The 24,068-nt window shown below is 43.6% G+C and overlaps 1 protein-coding gene and 1 long non-coding RNA gene across 2 annotated transcripts in view; both read left to right on the top strand.

Moving 5' to 3' along the window:
• Window positions 1-3,686: 3,686 nt before the first annotated feature.
• Window positions 3,687-6,704, top strand: sox4b (SRY-box transcription factor 4b). The gene is made up of 2 exons (XM_028979933.1): window positions 3,687-5,607; window positions 5,983-6,704. Exon 1 carries the CDS (start codon window positions 3,933-3,935, stop codon window positions 4,974-4,976), a length of 1,044 nt encoding a protein of 347 aa, XP_028835766.1. The 5' UTR covers window positions 3,687-3,932; the 3' UTR covers window positions 4,977-5,607; window positions 5,983-6,704.
• A 2,573-nt stretch (window positions 6,705-9,277) lies between these two features.
• Window positions 9,278-24,068, top strand: part of LOC114790717 (uncharacterized) — a 39,694-nt gene continuing 24,903 nt past the window's right edge. The window contains exons 1-2 of the long non-coding RNA XR_003749862.1: window positions 9,278-9,448; window positions 10,517-10,646. This is a non-coding gene — a long non-coding RNA (uncharacterized LOC114790717). The remainder of the gene's footprint in view (window positions 9,449-10,516; window positions 10,647-24,068) is intronic.

Raw genomic sequence — 24,068 nt, 5'->3', positions numbered from 1 at the left:
TCTCTATAGCAGGTACAGTGACAGAGTGACAGGCACCATTACGGTGACAGGAACGAGACAATGGGAATGGCTCTCTGACATCTTTCTCTGTATTGTTTTGGTTACTTTCATGTCGCAGATCCATTAACAAGGTGAAGGTCCCTGTTGTGACAACTCTTGGCCCCGGGTCACGGGAAAGATAAAAACGAGTCTTCAGGTCGATGTGGGCGGCCATCGGCAGTCGTGAGCTTTTTGATGAAAGCACTTGTCTCGGCCACAAGTGAGCAGCACTTTTGAAAAGTTGTGCAGTCAGCGACTGTTAGATCACATTTCAGTTTTACTTGCCGAGGCCCTGAAGAAATCCACGGTCCACTTATCATCAATGAGATGATGAGTCTGTCGTGAGTGTCTGGTGAGATTCGTTTGGCCTGAACATGTTAAAACCACAGAAAGTGAATGCATGACAGCAAACGAGTTGGATGAGTTCATGTCGACACTTAAACAAAAAAGGACCGGGTGGGAGGATTCTAGCAGACAGTCCTTTCTTCTTTTTATCTTATTCGGTTTGGTAAATCCCGAAGACATGCTGCCTGTTGCATTAGTGGACAATCCCAATGTGTTACATTTTTCTAGCACTGCAAACATCAGGCCCAATAAATTCATTTTAGCTTTGACTTATTTATGGTAGTATCCAGTATGGTGTGTTTGGCCGGCTATACATTATCAATTAACAGAACGTGTCTGTATAATTTCTATTTCTGTCTAGCTAATCAATCAAGACTCATTGAGAATTAACGTGTGGGTGTGAAACTCTCACAGTGAACTGTGAAAACGAATCAATTTTTAACATTGAACAGTCTTAATTAACCACATCCATAAGCATTTTATGCCCTTTACCATTTTGAATAAAATAACATTTTCCTTATTCATTTGGGTGTGAGCACAACCACAAATTAACTCAATTACCAGTGCAGCCTTTCAGTGATATACAGTATCCATAAATGGTCATTGAAACCATGAAAATCATGTCACCCACATTCCAAAGTGCAATATTAAGAAAAACTGAAAACCATACACACCTGCCTTTTATACTGAGGAGCCATAAAGAGACATAAAGAGATCTGATCTAAACTCATCATTTTGAAGACTAACAGTTGATCATGTGTGTAGGGAAATGCGCGGTATCAGCCAGCAAGTGACTACGCTGGGACCTTTTATTTGTTGAAGACCCATCTGAGGACCATTTTGCCAAAAGGGAATACGAAAAAAAGGATTATTTTGCAGGATTATTTCATATTCAAACTACATGACATGTATCACACCTAATCTTAAACTCAGTGGATTAACTGAGTGGATTAATGTACTTTTCTTTTCTGTAAAGGAACAGTAATTCACAGCAGTTCGTGTGGTCTTATATCTCCAGGTACTTTCACACTTGAATACATCCTGAGGACTTTTTGAATGCCCGCATTTCTGTCACCCGCTGGGTCACTGGGTGCAAGTGGTTTCCCTCGAATGCATCCTAGCAGGTGTTGACGGAGCCACAGGAGGCCTGCCCTGAGACCTGTCACCCTTCGTGGCAGGACAGAGTCTTTGTGATCCCAGCCTGTTGTCACACACGGTCACACAAGGTCACCTCTTCGTGACAATGTTATGTACTTTGAACCTTGCATACACTAGACTAGGACAGGTCTGGAGACTCAGAAGCAGCAGAATGAGCTAAGCTCTGCTCTCGGAGGACTGCTGTCATGCAGGTCCGACCCCGTGGGGAGTCAGTGTTGGCATACACAAGTGATGCGCGCACCGGACCATCATTTTTGGTGGAAAATAACAGAATGTGTATATTTCCATTTTTTCCAATCTGACTCTAAAATGAGACAATATGAGGTATTGAAGCCCAACTCCATCACCTGCCCACTGCATGAAACCCCAGGCAGATGTTCAAGATGCCGTGGTTGAACAGTAAAGGTAAAAGTTGCACTTGCTGATAGGCCGAGCGACCACCAATTAGGACCAATGATTTACAGAGTCGTATTTGGCATCTGCTTCACAGATTAGATATGAGCGCTGCACGCAGCTGTTTAAATATATTGTACCCAATAGAAAGACTGATATCAGAATTTGTCATATTGTCCCATGCCAGCGTGTGACACTGATTTATCAGTGGTTTTATTTCTGAATATGCCAGCACATAATGAATGGCCTCTGTCAAGATAAAGGAGTAAAGGTGTACACTGCAAGACATATTAGCGGTGGTTGCCATAGAAAACTCTTTATTCAGCGCTCCCCTCGACGACTGACAGTCTTTCGACAGAACTGTAACATATCATCAGTATCTGAGCAAGTGTTCTAGTGCAGCGAGGCTAGAGCCGCTGCTGCAGTGAACCTAATCTGGCGGAGTGGCACAGTGAGCCAATTAAATCCAGCAATCAATAAAAACAGTGTAGTCTGTCAGTCAGGGCCCGAACCATCACCAGCCAGCATGAATGGATCCGCGGTGCCTATGTTCTGCGGATTACACCCATTTATTACATGAACCCGATTTTCTTTTCCTGTCAACTGTGGTGCTGAATCAAAGAAACACAACAGAAAAAGTATAATGCCACACAATTATTTGCTTTTAATCAATGAATTTTCAAAAAAGGATTTTGTAATTTCTCTGTACTTTGCAGATACATCAGAGTTGCTGTCAGTGCTTATCTACAGTAAGATGCAACAGAAAAGCAGTCAAAAGTAGTGAATATAATACAGCATAGGTGAATGCTTTGTTGACCCTTCGTTTATGGTCAAAACTTTTAATTCGTTTTTTGGCAACGAAATTCAATTATTACTCAGAAGTGACTTAAACATTCCCTGAATTTCTGCGAAATCAGAGTGTGAGTGTCGTGCCTGTAACGTAAAGTAATAGTTGGGGCTGCGGGCCCAGTTATGTGTCTGAGATGGATTATGCAACCTCGTGCGACTCTGGCTGCGCGACTCTTTTGTTTCGAGCGGCGCTCCTGCTGTTGGCTCCACTGCGCCATCTAGTGTTTCACGGCGGCACGGCAGCGCCAGGCGGCAAAGGTCGCCGCTTCTCCCACGCCGCTGAGAGAAATCCGGCTCGTTCGCCACAACCCTGTTCAGGAAATGATAAAAACAGAAAAAAGGGTCTAAAGCTCTCTGCTTACAAAGACATATCATATACGTCTATATATATATATATATATATATATATATATATATATGCTAAAAATTATATACTATTATGGTTATTATTATTATATAAATTATTATATATTATACATGTTATTTTTATATTTTTTTACTCCCCCGTACTTTCAAGTAGCGGACCCCCTGCCCTCCCCGGTGACCCCGCCTCCTCCAGCCACACTTTGACCGTCTCCGAAACGGTCGCGACTAACTCGAAACCGTAAAAAACACGCGTGGATACAGAGATAAATTGTGAATCAAAGTTAAAAAAAAAATTATAAAAAAAAAAAAAAACCCCGCCGCGGGAATGAGGTCAGACGCCGCGCTCCTCGCCGAGCGCGCTGATTATTATTAGATTCCTCCTCCGGCCAATGGGAGGGCGGGGGGCGTGGCTCCGGGCGCCAGCAGGCCGGAGACAGGCGCCGATTGGCTGCGCGCCGTCGCCGCGATGTCTTCGGAAGAGGATAAAGCCGCGCCGGCCGTAATTGGAGGCAACTTTTTTTAAATAAAAAAAAAAAAAAAAAAAAACCCCAAAAGTCGCGGGCTGCAGCGCACGGACGGACGGACGGACGGACGCGCGCGCGCGGGCGGATCCCACCCCGCACGCTGCTGAGAGGGAGAGGGCGGGATATGCAGGCGGGATAGGCTCCGCTCCGCTGGAGGACGCGGGAGAGAAGAGCGACGGCTGCCCGAACTCGGACTTCTCCTCCGCTCCTTTCTTCGCCGTCCCGAGGGCATTTCCTCGCCACGCGAGTCCGTGGCGAATGGTGCAGAGAAGCAGCCACGCGGAGAACACGGACGCGGCGTTCGCCGGGGACTCGTCCGACTCGGGGAGCATGGAGCCGGACGCCGCCGCGGGGGACAAGCTGGACCCCGGCTGGTGCAAGACCCCCAGCGGCCACATCAAGCGGCCCATGAACGCCTTCATGGTGTGGTCGCAGATCGAGCGGCGGAAGATCATGGAGCAGTCGCCGGACATGCACAACGCCGAGATCTCCAAGCGGCTGGGCAAGCGCTGGAAGCTGCTGAAGGACGGCGACAAGATCCCCTTCATCCGCGAGGCGGAGCGGCTGCGGCTCAAGCACATGGCGGACTACCCCGACTACAAGTACCGGCCGCGGAAGAAGGTCAAGTCGGCGCCCGCCAAGCCGGAGAAGGCGCCCGGCGCCGCCAAGTCGCACCCCAAAAAGAGCGGCGCGTCGCGCTCCTCCGGCGCCAGGGGCCACAAGGCGGTCCTGGGGGCCGGCGCGGCGACCCACCCCGCGCCCGCGGACCACTACGCGCTCTACAAGTCCCGGTCCGCGGCGGCGGCGGCGGCGGCCAAGAAGCCCAAGCGCTTCTACGCCCTGGGCGGCAGCGGCGTGAGCCCCCCGGCCGCGGTCCCCGCCAGCCCGACCCTGAGCAGCTCCGCCGAGTCCAGCGACCCGCTCAGCCTGTACGAGGACGCGGCGGGCGCCGGCAAGGAGGGCGCGGGGTCGCCCGGCGGCTCCGGCGCCGAGCGCCACAGGTACCCCGCCGCCGCGTCGCCCGCCCCGTCCGCCGAGTCCCGGTCCGCCGCGTCCTCCTCCTCCTCCTCCGACGAGGAGTTCGAGGACGACGCGCTGGACGTGAACGCCAGCCCGGGCTTCGACAGCATGTCGCTGGGCAGCATCGGCTCGTCGGCGCTCGACCGGGACCTGGACCTGAACCTCGAGTCCGGCTCCGGCTCGCACTTCGACTTCCCCGACTACTGCACGCCCGAGGTGAGCGAGATGATCTCCGGGGACTGGCTGGAGTCCACCATCTCCAACCTGGTGTTCACGTACTGAGCGGGACGCGCCCGGAGCTGTGCGACGTGGAGACGGGACCGACGCCCGCGGGACTGAGGCGGAGTTTCCGCCGCGGAGGAGCGGCGACGCGCCGGCGGCCCTCGGCGGGACCCGACAGGAGGACTGGGAGTTTGGCGGAGGGGCGAGAACATAAAAAATACAGTAAAAAAAAGAGACTTTGGGGGGGAAAAACATGTAAGAAAAATGAACTCGCAGACAAGGTTTGAAGAGGAAAACCTATCTTGATTTGCACGTACGCGACGGTGGTCCGAGTACTTTAATTATCGTAAAAAAGGGACTTTTTTTTTTATATATCTACCAAGTGAACTTCATTCCTTTAAGAAGTACAGAAGTGTTTTTTTTATTGTCAGTCGGCGTCGTGGATTTGGGATCCACGTGGTTCTTTTTTTTTTTTTTTTAATACGGGACTGTTGAAGTGGTTTAAAAGGAAGAGTTCATTTGAGGGGTAGGTGGCGCTGTGTTCGATTCGTCGTGAAGCAGCAGCAGCAGCAGAAGAAGAAGAAGAAGAAGAAAAAGAAAAAATAATCACCAGCTCTTGTCATTCTTAACTTCAGGATTCAAGCAACTCTGATCCGTGCTGAACTTTATACTCAATTCAGGACCAAATTTCGTAGGTTTATTTCCCCGCTTGTCCTCTTTATGTCCACCCGGAGACCATTTTCTATGGATGTATTTATATAATGACCACGTTGTTGTTGTTTTTTTTTTTTTTTTGGTTTTTTTTTTATACGAATTATTGTTTTTCATGTACACCCGCACCCGTCTCCTTCTACCACGAAGGGCTAGAGTTCAGTTTTTTATATTTAAATGTACACTTTTTGACACTTAAAAGAGAGGAAACGTTTGATTTTTATTTTTCTCAGTGTATTTTTGTATAAAATATATATTAAGGGGGTGTCATTCGGTGTAAATCGCTGTTTGTATTTCCTAATTAAGAGCCGGGTTGGCGGGTTCTCAAAAATCGGCCTCCTATCTGTGTTTACAGTTTCAGTCTGCAGACTCCTTAAAGACGCAGTGTCACTCCTCCTCTTCCTCCTCCTCCTCCTCCTCCTCCTCCAGACACACAGGGATCATCCCGGCTTCCCGCCTGGTCAAGGAAGATTGTAGCTTTAAGTTGTCATTTGTTTCCTCCATGTTTTCTACAAAATATATTAAAAAAAGGTTGTTTTTTTTGGACCACTGGATGGATACGCCATTCAAACTCTCCTCTACCGCATTTCAATATTTAATCTTTTCTACTTGTTGGCTAAATTTAGCTAATCGTTTTAGTATATAATGGCATGGTGGATAGAATTTGTATTTCTCATTCAGGTTTATAGCTGTTGTGTTTTTTTCTATATGAGTAAAAAACCTCTTTGTACATTTGACTGTAATATAAGCAAGAAGATTGTGTGTATGTATGTTTCTGCGATTATAAAATGACAGGCACTAGGACGGCTATCTTTCTACACCATTACTTAGTAATTAGGTGGCTGTTCAGGATTTTTTTAATATGTAAAGTCTATATATATTAATTTTATTTTCATTCTGTGCAATATGCTGTGTAGAAAAACAAATCAGTTTTTTTTTTTTTTTTTTTGTCCAATCATGATTTTTTTTTTTTAGGGGAAATCTCATGCCAGCTAAGTGTCCAGTCACTGCCTGTCAGATTGTTGATACATGTGTACAGAACTTTTTCAAGAAGGAAATAAAATCAGCTGGAACTGACCCGTACCCTGTTGGTGCTTTTTCTGAAGTCAGTGTCGATATTATTACAACATTTATATAAAAAATGGGGCCTATATCACTCACGTAATCTCTGTATGCCACACCAGTACATCTCTGGTTTTCAGAGCTTGGATTTTAGATCAGTCGAACCGTGTAATGATAAGACCATGTGCCGTGCCGCAACTTGTAGTTTTCCTCTCCAGTGGCGCCACGTGGCTGAATTTCATTCATGTTTTTCACCACACTGCTTCATATTGTTACGCGCTCACTTTAATGTAGTGGAAGGGGAGACACTTACTTGTAATTCTAAGACTGCTAAACATCTCACACGTGCACATATACCTTTACATGGTTGTGCACGGCACCCATCCCCAAGTCTCAACTGGGAGCAGAGGTGCCAGACAGCGAGCTGAAACATAAAAAGCGGCACAAATGACATGGGATCTGGCCCGCAGAAGGAGAATAAGAAAAGAACAGGAACCCAGCAGAGGTGCTGCACTGTGTGGGGGTGCGTTCATTTTATACCAGCCATTACAGACACAGGTGAGCAAATCTCAGGGTTTCTTCTGAGGGTCCTCCTTGGTCGTACTTGAGAAGAAGGCCTAAAGCAGCTTTTTTATGATCACACCTATAAAATGGACCTCATTACCATCATATAACCATCATATAAATGCTTCATAAAAGGTTGTAAACCTGGGGTGCAGTGATGCATGATCGTTGTCATGGATTATAACGCACAAATTATTGTAATTAATATAAACGTTTGAATATATCAGATACATTGTAATATTTCAGTTGACATGATCAGCATGATTGTTGTAATGGTCATATAGGAAGCTTCATGTCCTCAGCAATTCAGTGCAACGTACATTTTTATTTAAAGTAAATGTTTCATTATACTAAACATATATTTTATAAAGTAAACAAAACATTTTTTATTGATATGAACTTTTGATTGTTGATGATTCAGAATAGATCTGCATAGATAACCCTGCATGACTGTCTGGGTTACATTTAACTCAGAACATGTTATATTTTAGATAGGAACAAGGCTGTCAACTGATAAATATGTGATGTGGTGTGTGTGTGTGTGTGTGTGTGTGTGTGTGTGTGTGTGTGTGTGTGTGTGTGTGTGTGTGTGTGTTTAAAACCTGGCTGTGAGGTTCTGTTGTTTGAATGGACTCTGCCCAACTACATGCCTCTCATCTACATTCTGCTTTAAAAATATTCTTTCAAAAGAGTGAACAGAAGACATCAGTCATAATAAATCCATAGAAACTCGGTTGACATCAGTTGACAAATTGTCATAGGCTGATGTATTGCAAATATATTTCAAGCAAGCATTTATATGAACCGAGATCCTGTATTTTTACATCTCATTGAAATAGTTGACATCAGTTCAGAGACCAAATGTATGATGCTGTCAGAGATCCGTAACGTGTGCAAAGATTATAATTAGTGAATGAATGTAATATTCAATAAAATTCTATTAACAATCTAATGAAAGTGTTTCATTAAAACCATATTCGAACATTGAAAAACTCATCGTGGGCGGAAGTAGCTTAGCAACAAAGCTGTCTATGAACCAAAAGAGCACAAAGTCACAAACCCCACTTACTACCATTGTGTCCCTGAGCAAGACACTTAACCCTGACTGTCCCCAGGGGGACTGTCCCTGCTGTAAGGGCATCCGCTAAATGCTGTAAATAAAATGTTAACATGAGGCCATCAGTCGTGTTAAACCGCTTCAAAATGTCCTTGAAATTCACAACAGTTCTCTGGGCTTTGAAGACCTTGTACTGTTCTCTAATGTTCCAATGTTCCCCATCAAAGACGGGAAGTAATGAAGTACAGTTGCGGTCATTCATGCCCATTTCTGTTGGGCATTCGGGGATTTCTTGATGATGTAAAGCGTGGCCTCTCTGTAGACAGCATGCTCTCATCTTATAGTTTGGGTCTTCTTCTAGAATGTGGTCACCTCCCAATCATCTGAAGTGATGATCGTGGAACCTACAGTTGTTCCAAAATTGCTGTTAGTCCGTCCTACCATTTTTCTTTCCAAGATCTTTACTGAGCTGCTTGGATGCCGTGGACTCCTTGGAATTTCCCATTGTTCTGAGTGTTGGCTGCTGTCAAGCAATCCCGGCCTGGAATCAGTCATGATCACCGATGAGAAGTCAACAGGCATCAGCCTCATTAGGTTAAAAAGTATTTTAGAACCTTCAGTGACACTTGCTAAAATATGTAAATAGATTATTGCGTATGCCTGAGCATGCATGCATAATGCTGGTGCTGCGTGGCGCTTAGAGAATTCTTGTCATGGTAAACGATCGTGTGACTTTGTGTGTTGCTGGGAATAAAGCAGTGTGATAAAGTCATGGCAACTTCGGGAACTACTGACATGTTTGGCGTCAAGTAAGATATATTAAACGAGTTGCACGAAGGCTGGCGGGGATGTGGAGTCTCTGGAGTCGGGCGGGGACCGGGACGCAGCGCGCGCCCCGCCACGGACCAGGATCTTTTTCGGAAAGGAGAAAGAATCTTCTTGTCGGGCTTCCACGGCGACTCCCCCCCCCCCCTTTTTGTTGTAGCTGTTTAGTTGCGTGCGGAGGGCGGGACCGAAGGCGAAACGAACAAGGCGCGGCCGAGAGCCCCCTTCACACGTGCGAGACAAAGGGACGCAGGAGCGCAGGCGGACCGTCCCCTCCCGAACTTTTCCCGCCGGCCCCGGGACGCGGGGAGAGGTAAGGCCGGGGACGGGCTCCGCTCGGGGAGAAAGTTCGGGGAGAGTTGGCGCCAAGTTGGCCGCTTTCCTTTGTTCCGGGGAGGCTGTGGGAAGAGATGCGCGGACCGAGGCGCACGGAGAACAAAACGCGCCGTTCTGGAAACTTCGCTCCTTTTCTTTACGGAGTTATGAATTGATGCTGAGGATGAACGTAGAAAAAAAGAACAAAATAAAAACCTTCAAAAAGTTGACGCGCGAGGATTAAAAAAAAAAGTTTGCGCAAAAATGATTCGCAAACGCGATTTGAACGCACCACACGCCTACCAAAACGCGTTATTATTTCATCTTGACGCTCAAAAAATGCGTTTTTATTCTGCAAGGCGACCTTCATCTCGCCTGGTCTGAACTCAGGTGCATCGTGTTGGAGTCGATATTCCCACGAAAAGACCAGAGCAGAACCGACAGAATAAATAAATGTCTATATTGCCGAACCAGGCTGCGTTAAAAGAAGAATAAAGTGCACTTTTGCGAGAATGCGCAACAGGTACACTCGCCGATTGGCTCAGCTCCTTTGTTACGGGCAGGAAGGACCGTCTTTGTTCTTGCCACCGAAAAGAAAGCTGTAATAAAAGTCGCGTAAGAACGTTTGTTAGCCCTCCGACGAACCCTGCATTCGTTTCGCGAGCCCTTGTAATCTTTTGCGAATTATTTAAAAACGCAGATGTCCATTTTAATTCCCGAACAGAAGGGATGCACTCGAATGGACTCAGTTCATTTAAAGTTTGCCGCGTAAAATGTAACACTTTAGTTTCTCCAGAGTTTTGGTCTTATGTGTCATTATATTATATGGAAAAGAAAGATAAGGATTTTTCCCGTCCCGTTAAATAGTCGGACTTTTCCCGTAATATTTAGTATCGTCCGTTCATTTTTAGTTGTTTAGGATAATGTGCTTAAGATTAGTTTCGAAAGTCTTAAATATTCTACGTAATATGACAGAACGATACACGTTGGACTGATTGTTGATTGATTAAGTGATTATCTGAGTTCATTGTGTCAGAATGTAGCGGTTTTATGGATTTATTGGCAGGTGGAAGCTGCGTTTATCCTCCACCTCGGACGGAGTTTGTGGATTTACCGGCGGTGGGAGACGACTTCTTGTGGGATTACACGGACATTTTGCGTCAGGGAATTGAACTGGAGACAAGCCGGCCGTCTGAGTAAGTTTTGGATGCGTTTTAATAAATGTTATAGTGCAAACAATCGATTGATTGAGGTGAATCCTTGCAAACGCTGCGCTGGGAGCTCTGACGTCACAGAATGCCACAGAATAAAATTGGTGGCGGTCCCTGCTTTTGGGGTGCTTGGGGGAGCGAGGCGATGTTTTTCAGCAGGGCCAGAGCTGGACAGCGTCCTCGCAGCGGGACTGCAGGAGGGGAGCTGCGTGGCGCCGTCGCCACATCCGGGCTCTTTCGTCACTTGTCCTCGAGGACACGGTGCTGATGCGCCAACGTCGTCTTCTGGGAGACCAGTTAAAGGCGGGTTATCTCGCCACTGCACGGTGATGTCACCAGGAGCCAATCACAGTCGAGTGGGCGTGTCCTCGAGCGCGATGGCTCCGCCCGCCCCAGGCTCACACTGATTCAGCAGCAATGGTCTGATGATAATTTATTCAGATGGGATGAATAAAATATTTTCTACGTTTTTACATAGCATGGCACGTAGAATGAGTAGGAAAAAAATGTGGCCAGTTATTATTATTCATTGATAAGCAAGCAAATAATAATGAACCATAGTTGTACTGTTTTTATATTAATTTAAAGTGTTTCATTACTAACTTTCTATAAGCTCTCTTTACTAAATAGTTTGTATTGTATTTTGTGTTACCAATTCATTTCCCATTAAATATTGCATGTTATGAAGCCACCACATCCCTGTGCGTGAAAAGAGGAGCTGTCTGGTATAAGAGTTTCTGAATTAGTCCAGAGTCACAGTTTGCCACTATGCCTGTGTCAGCGGTAGAGCACTGAATGATAAATGCTACAAGTAGTGACTAACATTTGCTGCTGTTGTATTTATCAGTCTGTAGAGTAAAAAGTTTACACTATTCGTCAGCTCCCAGTGGTCTCCTCAGATTTATTTAGCACATAATGAAAGGGAACATGACAACAGTTCCAATGCTTCCAGTGTTGGAACTATTACATTTCTACGGATGTGATAAAAATTGACCACAGCAACATTTTCTTTTTCGCTCAATTATTTTAATTACTGATGACATTTTACTAAAAATTACCAACCAACACTTTTATTAATGGTTGAATAAAATACAATATTTTGCTATAGGATAAATTTAAACTATGATCATTTATCTTAGGATGGGTTAAACAATGACAATAAGATGAAGTAGGACATGAACCTTTCCACACTTTGACTCAGTTGATGGTCTTATTGGTAGTTCATGATAAGGTCTTTTGCTGCGTATAATGCATGTCCAATGGGAGCTGTAGGAATGGAACTAGACTGGTCGGTAGGTCTAGATCATGTGGACACAGTAAGAGATATACAACTAGAGATAACACAACTAGATTTCTGCATACACACAGAACAGATTAAACCGTATACACCCTGCATGAGTCTGAGACTTCTGCCTGTCCTCTGGCTTGGTTATTCTATGTTTCTTAGTTTTCAGTGTATTCAGCGCTGGCGGTAAATACTATGATGTCATGAAGAGTTCTTGCTTGGCTCCACCAAATTATATAGAACTGGAATATGTGGTCTGGGTGCTGAACTGGGATGGAAGACACACCCTTGTCCACATTGCAAGTCAGTGTAACATAAAAAATGGGATATTGTCAGGGGAAGAGTGGGGAGAGAATGTGGTTGGTGAGACGGTGCACCAGCTGCTTGGGAGGCAGAGTCAGAGGCGAATCGCAGAGACGAGAGGAATGAAGAATCGTCCGTACTGTGAATCAGACTCCAGAGAGCTGAAAAAGTCAGGGAAAACAGGGTGACAATAGTCTGTCAGTGTAATGGTGGACAGGGGTCAGAAGACACGTCGGGGTGGTGCAGGACTCCAGATGTCTGGTTCCCAGGGGACGGCCGTCTAGGGCTTGTACGGCACAGGGGTGTCACACTGGTGACAGGGCAGGCTGGGATGTCATGTGAGGTGTTGGTCCTGTAGATTCACAGCAAGGAGTCTTCCTGTCCTTGGCGAGCATTGCCTTTCCCCGATCGCTTTGGGCAGTCTCTTCCGCCACAGAAAAAATAAAGACTTTGGTTCCTCCAACGCTCCAAAGCCAACTGAAATCGAACCCCAGCTGCATGGGCCACCTCATTCAGATGTTCAGGCGGCAGGTTCAGAAAGGGAGGTGCGCAGTGTTTGGTCGGTGGAGAGGAGAGTGCACAGTCGCAGACAGGCGTGCCAAGCTGAGTCGGGCCGTTTTTTATTTTGGTCTTGTCACCTTGTCACCTTTTACTGTGCAAACCATTTAAAGTTGTGGGCTACCTCCTTGTCTTCAAGACTAATGAGGATCGCGGTTTTTGGGGGGGCATTGACAGACAAAGTTCCTACTTTGGCACTAAGCCACCATTTTATGAAGAATTAGGCAATAATAGACTTCTTTAGATATTTTAAATATTTGATGATTAAAACGTACATCGCTTCTTGTCTATTCACTGGGAATGGAAAGTGGTGTGCTGTGCATATTAGCAATTACAGCATAAATTGGGTGTAAATTGTTCGCTCAGAAAGCACAAACACAAGCATGTGTAAATCAATGGCGACTGCTAGTCTTTCAAACTGGGAAGCTCATTATAGTCCTACACCAGGGCACTAATATTAGCACCATTTACCAGAAGTCAGAGTGAAATTCCTTCCTAGTACTTGGGCTTCCTGGTCTCCATATGGAGGTGTGGGTTCAAATCCCACTTCTGACATGCTCTGTTTTACAGGGGCAGTGGTGGCCTAGCGGTTAAGGAAGCGGCCCCGTAAACAGAAGGTTGCTGTTTCGAATCCCGATCCGCCGAGGTGCCACTGAGCAAAGCACCGTCCCCACACACTGCTCCCCGGGCGCCTGTCATGGCTGCCCACTGCTCACACAGGGTGATGGGTTAAATGCAGAGGACAAATTTCACTGTGTGCACCGTGTGCTGTGCTGCTGTGTATCACATGTAACAATCACTTCACTTTCTCTTCTTCTCTTACTTCTAGTATGCACAGCTTGCTGGCTGGCTTTCTTTCCCCTTCCGTTAGATAATTACATTTTTTGTATTTAAAGAATGACTTGTGCAATCAAAAATGTCACCAGCACAAAACACACAGTGCAGCGGTTTGTCTAACAACTTTACCTGCAAGTCCGCATGGGACTTAACTCGAATATCTGTCATGCCGGGGTATACTGAAAACATGCTGTCAATCAAAAGCAGGTCCCGCCCTCTAGACAGCTCCTCCAATCATCATGCAGCAGCCCATTCACTCGCAGAGAGGCCGAGCTTCCCTGCAAATGACTTTGGTGCATTTATCCAATAAACGGCCAGCTTTTCTGCCGTGAATAAAGCTCTTTTGTGCCGTGCTGTAGAGGTCCAGGGAAGATACGCTTCAGGAGATTTTAATACACTGTGCAGCATGGAAATGAGCATGAATCAAGTTATCTACTAATCTAACCTGAACACATTCTGACACTTAAACACAATATAAATAAGACATTTGAGCATATATTTTGTGACATATTCGAGGAAGTGGATCTTCCCTTGTTGTTTTAAAGCATGGTCTAGGCGCCTGGTCTGTACACTATGTGTCAGGATGTAATTTTTTTAGATGTTATACGTAGCATCGGGTTCCGGAGAAACCTTGTGTTGTTTCACTATGCGCTGTGAAACAGTTTAATGTAGTGAATGTACAATAAAGCTCACTTGAACTAAGCAGGTCATTCTCATGCAATTTTTTTTTTAAAAAAGGGTCCCTGCATCTTTTATCTTCAAACGATTCACCAGAAATCATTAACAGATTCACTCCATTATGTGCTCAAACGAATGACCAGACATAAGTGCTGCAACAAAAAACAACATATTCCCTCTGTGTCTTTCATTTTCTGCAGATCTTAAAATCCATCCTGAAAAGAGGCTGACTGTTGAAACATTTACTCCTTCTTGACTCCCTGCTTATTTACGTGGCTGGAGCCATGCTTTCGCTAGCATACGCTGCAAACGCGTAATAGCTTGGAAGCTATTTCAGGAATGATCACAGGCTAAGTGATTTCATTTACAGAATAAGTAAAAAAGGTTGCAAATGATGGAGTATAAAAAGCTAGAGTTTGGCTGAAGAAAACCTGAAATTTCATTTCAAGTCCTGGTTTTAAAATGCAACAATGTGTTAAACTTTATGTTGTACTCTGGACAGGTGGAATACTTTACTGATTATGAAAAGTTACAGATATGAAAAAGGCAAGACGTGATTCTCAAATCTGAAACGAAGGGTGAGAAATTATTAAATTAATCATTTACATTACATTTACATTTATCAGACTCCCTTATCCAGAGCGACTTACAATCAGTAGTTACAGGGACAGTCCCCCCCTGGAGCAACTTAGGGTTAAGTGTCTTGCTCAGGGACACAATGGTAGTAAGTGGGATTTGAACCTGGGACTTCTGGTCCATAGGCGAGTATGTTTTTTGAACATCCTGTCCAGACGTTCTAATGTAAAGATTAAGGTAGTTGTAAAGGGCTGATAAGGAATGGAGTTCCAATGAAATGATAATATAAAATAAATCTTTATTGTCATTGTCACTTTTCAAGGAACAATGGACTTTTTAATGTGCAGTCAACTCAGTGTGAGGCATATAGTCAAGACAGAAAATAAGACAGACTTAAATAAAACAGTAGTAAACATACTATATACAATTCATCGATGATAATTTGTCACTTAATAGATTATTCGAAAAAACATTTTGCAATGATCTCGGTAAATATAAAAACCATTACGCTGATTAAAATCGGACAAATTCAGAATAGTGCTGAGTTTCTGGTGCATCTTATTAATATTGAAAGTATAATATAAAGTATAAATACATAAAGTAATGTGCACATACATCTCATTTCACACTTATAACACTATGATGTCTTGAGTTATATACAGGTAATGACCAGTTTAACTTGGAATGATCTTGAAAGACCTTTTTGCCATTTAGTAATTAATATGTATTTATGTCATAAACATGAGATTCTATTTCATATGAAATAATTCATTGATTTGAATGTGTAATATTTCATTTAAATGCTAAACGTTTTAGTAGTAGTATATGAGACCACTACAGTTTTTTTCAGACAGTAGGAAGAACTATTAGAAGCAAGCCTACCCAATTATTTTATGATTTTGCATTTGTGTGTCTGTATTTTTTTTTTAACCAGCCAATTATCTACAATCCCTTGCATCTTCCAGGCGAGGCAGCAAATGCATCCTGCAGTGCGTGTGACTTCAGCCCCTATTTTCACCTCCAAATCGCAACCTTACACACTTAGATGTTCAATAACTTAACATTCATGCTTTGTGGATTATTCGTATATCACATTCTTTTAATTCATGCCATTTCTGAAACAACTGTGTGTAACACTAATTAGTCTGCAGTTAAAAGTGGAGGCTTAAAGAATTTAATCAGCTGATGGTCTTGACCTATTCAGACAAGTGAGCTTTAAAGGAAATTCAATTGATGCCAATCATTCCCAATCAACTGTTTTAAAAATTCGCAAACAAATAAGAATATCATGATTATTAGAAATAAACAATTATGTGTGCTAAATTAATGTGAACTGTAGTTCATTTTGGTGAAAAGAAGAATTTGTCTTAATGAAATTACGAAAAGGCAATTACAAATAGATTAACCACGAACTGATAAGCAGAAATAAACAAGGCTATAGAGATCATGGGATATGCATGACATTCGGTCATGAATCATGAATCTGTATCTGATCAGATTTCCCCTCTGGCTTAAGATAGAGGATTGCATGTCAAGTAGGACTGGGGGAGATGGTAGTCATGACCTCAACCTCCAAGTGTACAGTTTATTGACATTTTTGACACTTGTCTCATTAATTTTTATTCACTTTCACTTTTAACACAATTCACTTTAAGTTTTTTTTTTATTATGTTTGCTGCAATACAGACCTGTATTGAACCCAGCTTGAATATTGTTTTTCATTTGTGAAGTCTTTTTCAGAAAAGTCAGTATGACATATTTTATATGTGTTATCTTTTAGCTTCTAACACTCATATTCAAGTCGCAGCTTTTCTGTTGACAGAGTGACTTTTGAAAGAATATGAATTACTCCATCTGTAAAATAACTATTTAATAGTGCTGTCCATGCACTCATGCTGAAGTTATACATACAAACTGATGGATCAGGGGCTGGTGGGACTTGCTATTTATAGCTAATCATTAAGCAATATTTTTGTGTGGTTATAACTTGGGAAATAAATAATTATGGAGATTACCATGTCAGAAATGTAATAAAAATGCTTTTCCTTAATTTAATCAATCATACATGCTTGTTCCAGTACAGGGTCGTGGGGGGGGCCGCTTAAAGGCTATTTTCTAGATCTTGAAGAAAAATAAAAGCACATTTTCCCTGTAGTGGCACAACAGTTTCTAGCAAGCATATAATATTAAAATACATTTTATATTATACATAATGTGAGTAAAGGACTGTCGTAACTCGTGTTTACCGTTCTGTTTTCTACAAGACAGTGCACGGTCACTCTGTTCTGCGCCTTCAGTGACACCGTGCTTGTGCCATGCCTTGGGGGCTGATCCACACCTTGTCTGCCACCTATTTAAAACCAGGCACCGACGCTACTGACAGCCAAAACAATGATTGTCCAAGCGCTGGTGCCACATTGTGAGAAAATGTCGATCACCATCTGTAGGACAAGTAAAAGTGGGAAATGATGCACCATGGACGATTGAATAGCCGCGAGTGGCGGAGATAATGAACGTCAGCATTTACACCGATGCGACACGGAACAGGTCAGACTGACTGATATCCTCTCATGAAAAGCACCTCAGAATGATGAAATCCATTTGCATTCATCCATGAGGGAGGTTGTTTTGTTGTATGGTATCTATGAAGAACAATTTGGAAAAATCCTGTACAAGCTTAGTGATGTGTAATGATGTAATGCAGAAATGATAAAGGATGACATCATCTATGCTGGTTAATATCATTTGAGTCTAATCAGGTTTTTACCATTTTTAACCATTTCTTCTGCAGCTTATGAAAATCACAAAACTCATTATCTGAGGTCGACTTATTTTCCCATCTTTTTGTATGTCTGAGCCTGTAGTAAAGCCTCGGAAGCAGTCAATATTAAAACAACTACATGGGGGACTTGAAAGACCTGGACTGGATTTGAAGAATCTTTCCTCGGTTTCTGATTAAGCGAGACTGCCCCTAGTGGTGAATGTGTGCACAGCAAGGAACAAAAAAACCCCACAAACTGACATAAATCTGAATATAAATAAACAAATATATTTATATTTAGATGTTTGTATTGTATGACTTTTATTATTATATTTATTTAATATATTCATTTTATATGGCTTTATATTTTATGTAAGGTGTGTATGATTTAATATAGCAAGTTATAGACGTTTGTGTAGATGTGTGCAGTTTAGGGTAAGGAATTGATAAATGTACTCATGCTGACAGCTTATTGAGATTCTGTTGCAGGTTTCAGGAGGTTTGCTGACTGTTGAAATGTGGGATATTCAAACTGACTGTTACTGCTTTACACACACAGCAGAGCTTCACAGGATGATGGCAGACTGAAGTGCTGGGTATGTGTGTAAAAAAAAACTCCTTAAATGCAGTGTGCCTTCTATCCCAGAGAACTATTCTGTCCTGAAAGTATGTTCATGGGTGTTTGTAGACCTTGACTAATGCCTATAAAATGGAATCCAGTCTTGATCTGCTGTCCAGAAGGTGGAACTAAGCTTCCTTCAGCCTTTTCTTCAGTCCAGTGACTGGTGTCATTTAGGGGTTGAGGGGGTTAAAGCTACTTTTGACCTGGTTTCTCTCTCACACATGTGTGCTGCACGCACATATGTCACCCCTGGGGTCTATCCTGCTGAGGCAGTGCCAGGATGTGTATGCCAGAGTGTTGGAGGGAGAAAAGCAGGAATGCTGATCTTGTTCTCACCCCACGAGTTGTGGAAATACTGCGTGGCTTCCAGTCTCGGTGCCATCCTGTTGAGCTCTGCCAACTGAGAAGACAGCCCCGTCCTTACCCCCTTGAAGGTATTTACCCAAAGCAGGCTTCCCTGGCTGCCAAAATGTACGATGGGCTGCGGCCCATGTCTTATCTGATCTGTAGACTATTTGCATTTGGGCTCAGATAACATGGCCTCACACTAATCTGTCTGGGATAAGAAGCACAGACAGGTAAATAGCCACTGCAGCAGACAACAAAGAGCATCAAAAATATAATATCTCCAAAGTTGAAACATCTCACAGACTTGTGCAGCTTATCAATAAAGTGTCTGCGAGTCACAGAAAGGGAACTTGAAAGTAACACCAGTTATTTCTTTTCAGGTTTATCTTTTCTCAGAGTTTTGTATCGGGCCGTGGGCCACGTCTGTTCTGGCCAGGAGGTACGGCACTGTCAACTTTCAAACTTGCTGAACTTGATCTACTTAAGGTGTCAGTCCCGTAGGACTTGAATCCTGGATGTTTGTGAGAAAAAGTTGGTCTTGTGTAACACCAACTTTGTAATCCAAAAAAAACTATAATAAGGAATGTGGGTGGGTGGGGGGGCGCTCAAAGTGGGGGTCAGTGAATCATGGGCAGTGTGTCCACAAAAAAACTAAATCCTTTTATGGTATATTATATTTTGAGGGAGTATTTTTAATGTATTGCATTTTATGCATCTTTGATTGAACATGTGTTGTTGTGTTAATACTTATTAGGTGTGGACCTTAAAAATCGTTTTTTGGCCAGAGATAAAAACTAATTAAGAAGCAATTGTAAAATTGTACTTTTAATTCAGATAACATTTTTAATATCATCTGTGTTTTACCCTTTCTTCCGATACTCCCCGATTTTTATTGCAGCTGTGAGCTGACATCCAGTCATGGTCTTTCTCAGGCTTGTTAACCTTTTCAAATAATCCCTGTGTATTAATAATGCTCTGAAGAAAAGGTCAGTGCTTCCCAGCATTCCTTGGGGTGCCTGCTATGTTACATTACACTGGTGTGCGTGTGCGGTGTGGTAGCTCCCCGCCCTCAGGTGACCCCGGAGTTCACCCGCCGCCTGCAGCCTTCCCTTTTTCCTGCTACTCCTGTTAGATCGGAACTGTCGTTATGAACTTGTTAGGCTACAGATGCCCATGTGTGACTTTAACTGAATGTGAACTGCCTTGAAAGGCTTGGTAAACATGTACTGACTCAGACAGGTCACGGGTCAGGCATAATTTCTACTTTCCACTTAATCAAACAGTGCTTTGGTGCTGAATTAGGCAGATTTTACGTCTGTTTGTAAAATCAGAAATTACGGTGTGTGCACGAACCAAGAAGCCAAATATGACAGGCCTGATGATTTAAGATGCTAAAATTGTGGTTGCCAGACTTCAGATTTCCAGGTTTCATGCAGATTTTTTGGATGGAATATTTGATATTTTCATTATTACAATTTTATCCCATTCAACTATATATGAGTGTTCATGTGTTTTTAGATTATTTGCATATATACATTTTGACAGAATGTGCCTACTGAGTCCCCCCTTGTTTGCTTACTGCAGTTCATGGGAGATGTGCTGCTGCAGTTAGAGGAACCAGCTTAACAGGAACAGCCTGAATCAACATTCTGCCAAAATACTAGATAAGAGTGGAACTGAAGCAGGCTCTCTTCCTCCGTGTGCTGTTTTCTTTCAGTCTCTATATGAGTCCTAGAAACCTGAGGCCATGGAAGGTCTGTGTGTACGTTGGATTTTGTGATGACCTTTGGGTCAGCCACTAATGAAAGCAAATCCCAGGCTGTAATAAAAACCTGTATTCACAGCGGATAAAGCAGCCCTTGTCAGAGCGATGAAGACATCAGGACCCCCAGCCCCGGAGGTCGGCCGGTGTGGATGACCTTACCCTCGTAATGAAGTGTGTGTCAGAAACATGCGTGCTGCTGAAAGCCTGGACATTAAGGCTGATGTGAAATGAGGTCAGTGTTGTCCAGTCAAGTGGAGCATAGCTGGCAGCGTGTGATCTTGGTGTTTGCTCATTCAAAGTGCGGTATCAGTGTGACGACATGCGCAAAGCATTTCTGACAGGTCACCATCAGCAGCAGCTGACACCACAGGCAGTGCCCTGTTTTTCTAATCTTATCCTTTTCAACCTTTAAAGAATGACTTGCATCTTACTTTCACTGTTTGCTCGTGTAGTCCACTCTCACTAGACAAGAGTTGAAATGTGGCAATCATGGCAGGCCTGTGCTCACACTCTTGACAGGCTTGCAGACAAACCTGCCACCCCGCCGTCTGTAGCCTTGGGGATGTTGTGCCTTGTAATGAACTCCAGCCATAGGTAACTGTGACTCACAGCAGGAAGTCGCACTGTGATTCACTGGGTGCCTCTCGTTTCTCCTCATTTGAGTGGCGGGTTTTGAGCGCCGTGTCTTGTACGCTCTTGCGAAAGCCTGTCAACTGGCAAGTGCTAATGTTTTCAAAAATGAGCTCTTGCACAAGCGCCCACGTACCACAGCACGCCGCGTTGCCTACCCACATGTCTACACCTTCAGCGTACGATTATGCACATACCAGCCCAGCTACCTGAACCAATCTGTGAGCATGATCAGAACACCAATATTACGTGAGTTTTATGTTTTATGAAACTGCACTGCCAGAAAGATGAGGAGAATTCTGTCCCGTGTCCATCGGTTAAGGTGGAGGCCTTAACAGATGCTTTTGATGAATTTTCGGAAACGGTTTCAGTTCAATTGTCATTTGTTAAAAAATATGGAAACAGGTCTGCGACACCCAGGTATTCATGGAATAGCAGGTCACTCTTGTGCAATATACATTTATGTCCACAAATAACAATATATGTAATTGGCTGGTGTCATTAATACCATGTTAAGCATTCAAAATGTAATATGCAAGCATATTTATTTCCTTAAATGCTATTAAATGTGTTTTTTTCTTTAAACTTCATAAAGTTTCATTGCTTCTTGTTATGTTTGCGATAATTGTTCACATCATGGCTTAATGGCTCTGTGTACATTAATTTACTTGGTATGTCTTCATAACATATGCATATTTTAATAAATTCTACTTCATGTAAACACTGTACCATTTTTAATCGGAATAACCCTAACTCTGCCAAGCTGAAAGGGCCGTTGAAAGGTCATTCACCTTACTTACACCAGTTCTTCATCTGACCCCTGCCAAGGCGCGAGATGAATGAAGTGTTAAAAATCGCGTTTCTTCTCCCTGTGTCCTTTGGCTCATTAGCCTCAGTGGAATATGTGAGCTGCTTCGGAGTGGCACAGGAAGAGGTGTTTAATGGTGTAATATAAGGAGCCGCTGTAAGGATCGGATCAGTCCAGCGGAAGTGCTGCGATCCCAGTGGCATAGTTAGATCAAAGCGAATGTGTCCTCTTCACCTTGCAAGCGGAATTAGCTGACATCGGGGGCGCGGTGGCCAAAAAAAATCCCCCTGGTGAATGTCTGGTCTTGGCTCAAGACAGATGGTTGCTGTTGGCATGCTTTCGAGCTGGGTCAGCAGGGGAGTGGACATGGTGCCCAGGTCAGGGAAGAATGCAGGCCTTGTTCCACACATTCCAGAAAATCCCATGCGAGTTGTTGGAAACGTCTTGTCATGTTTTTTTTCTGCTCTTTAGCTCCCCGACCTAACATGAGACTAAAATATTCCTTTAAATATGTGGTCTGGAACTATTATTTCTCTGCCATTTCTATGAAAGGATCATTAAAGCAGGTATGACTACTGTGGGCACCAGTGTGATGAGGAAGGGAGCTCTACAGAAATAGCACAGGACAAATTATTAACCTGTTATAACAAATGATATGTTATTTTCATAGCTTCATTGCCTTTATTTTTACAAATTTAACGGATCGTGCATATTGGTGGATTCCAACTGGATGTTCTCAGCATGTGATTCATCAGGGTACTACTGAAACTCAGCCCCCTGAATGTAATGCCAGTTGCTAGGCATTAGATATTTCAGCTATTTTTGCACGCAGAGACACCTGCAGTTTTAGTGTAACTTGACTAAGGCCACCATCGATCTGGCTATTTTGCAGCCATATTACATCAGCTAGATTAAGCAAAACCTCAAGGGAAAGTACAGCAAGTAAGCATTGCGCTGTACAGTATTGCAATTAATGGCATCACCGAGGCATGTCGTGCATCTTTGTTAGTGAGCAAATGATAGTTTTTCTGCTCTTTCTTCCCAGAATGCAATCGTGAAATGGCGTAGCTTTGCTGGGGGATACAGTACACCGCGCGTAGGAGGTGGGCTGTGTTTTAATTAGGTACAGATGAATGGACCCCACGCAACCCCTGCACTCAAGGCCTATAATCCGGCAGCGGGTTATAAACACTGTTAAAGTTTCCAGCTCCGTCTTCCTGGGTGGCCGGCTGGGCCGCGTGGAGCACCAAGTGCACCAGAGCGAAAAAATGTTTTACTCTTTTTTTTTTTTTTCTCTCCTAGGGCTTTGACTTCAAACAGACACACAGGTTTTGCTCGAAAACAAAAGGCCTGTTCAAGCACTCTCCAATTCCTCCTCGCCATCTCAAAAAAGAGCACTAAAGTATTTAGGGAATGCTGGGATGGGATTCAATGGGGACTTCAAATCGAATGTCATCTCACACCCCCCCTCATTTGGCCCCCTTTCCCCCCTTTCAAACAGGGGGTGTGTGTTATGTTCTTGGCAGATGTTCGGGGTGTTTGATGTTTGTTTTAAGTGCAACCCTGAGAAGTAGTCCAGATTTCAGGCCTTTTGGATGCCAGCGCTGGTCATTTTGAATAAAGGCAGTATTTGCTCACTCGCTCTCTCGTGGGGCAGGGGTAGAGCAAGGTCAGGCTGAGGGCCACGACAACCCAGGTGTGTCAGCCTGTGAGTTCTGAATAGGCAGACCTCTTTACATGGGCGGTTCAGCTTATTTTAATGAACATTTTCAGAAAGTCTTTCCATGCGGACTGGGTGGGCTATGGACTTTACATGCAACTTGGTGGGGGGGTTGGAGATGATTAAGGCTTAAGGTTATTTTAAGTTCAAGCACAGAGTTGCAGAGGTATGAGGTACAGAGGACATGTTGACAGCTATAGCTATATATAACTGTACAGTATACTGGATTACCAGAGACTGGACTGAGGCAATGAAGGCTTCTTTTCAGCGAGAGCGAACATGCCTGAACACAAACTAACTTAAGAATTGATGCTTTGATTTTTTTTGTTGCTTGATTTCAGTGGAAATATAGTATGTATTATTATACTTTCAAGGCTAAGACCTAATAATGCAATATGCACAGGTGTATCATGCATTTTTGGGCATGGATACGTTTCCTTTTTTTTTCTCAAAAAAAGAATCAATGAGCACATGTTTTACCTGCAGGCATTGAACTAAAAAACATGTTCTCACTGT

This window comes from Denticeps clupeoides, chromosome 5 (assembly GCF_900700375.1).
Source record: "Denticeps clupeoides chromosome 5, fDenClu1.1, whole genome shotgun sequence".
NCBI lineage: Eukaryota > Metazoa > Chordata > Actinopteri > Clupeiformes > Denticipitidae > Denticeps > Denticeps clupeoides.
This window is presented reverse-complemented; position numbering and strand designations above follow the sequence as displayed.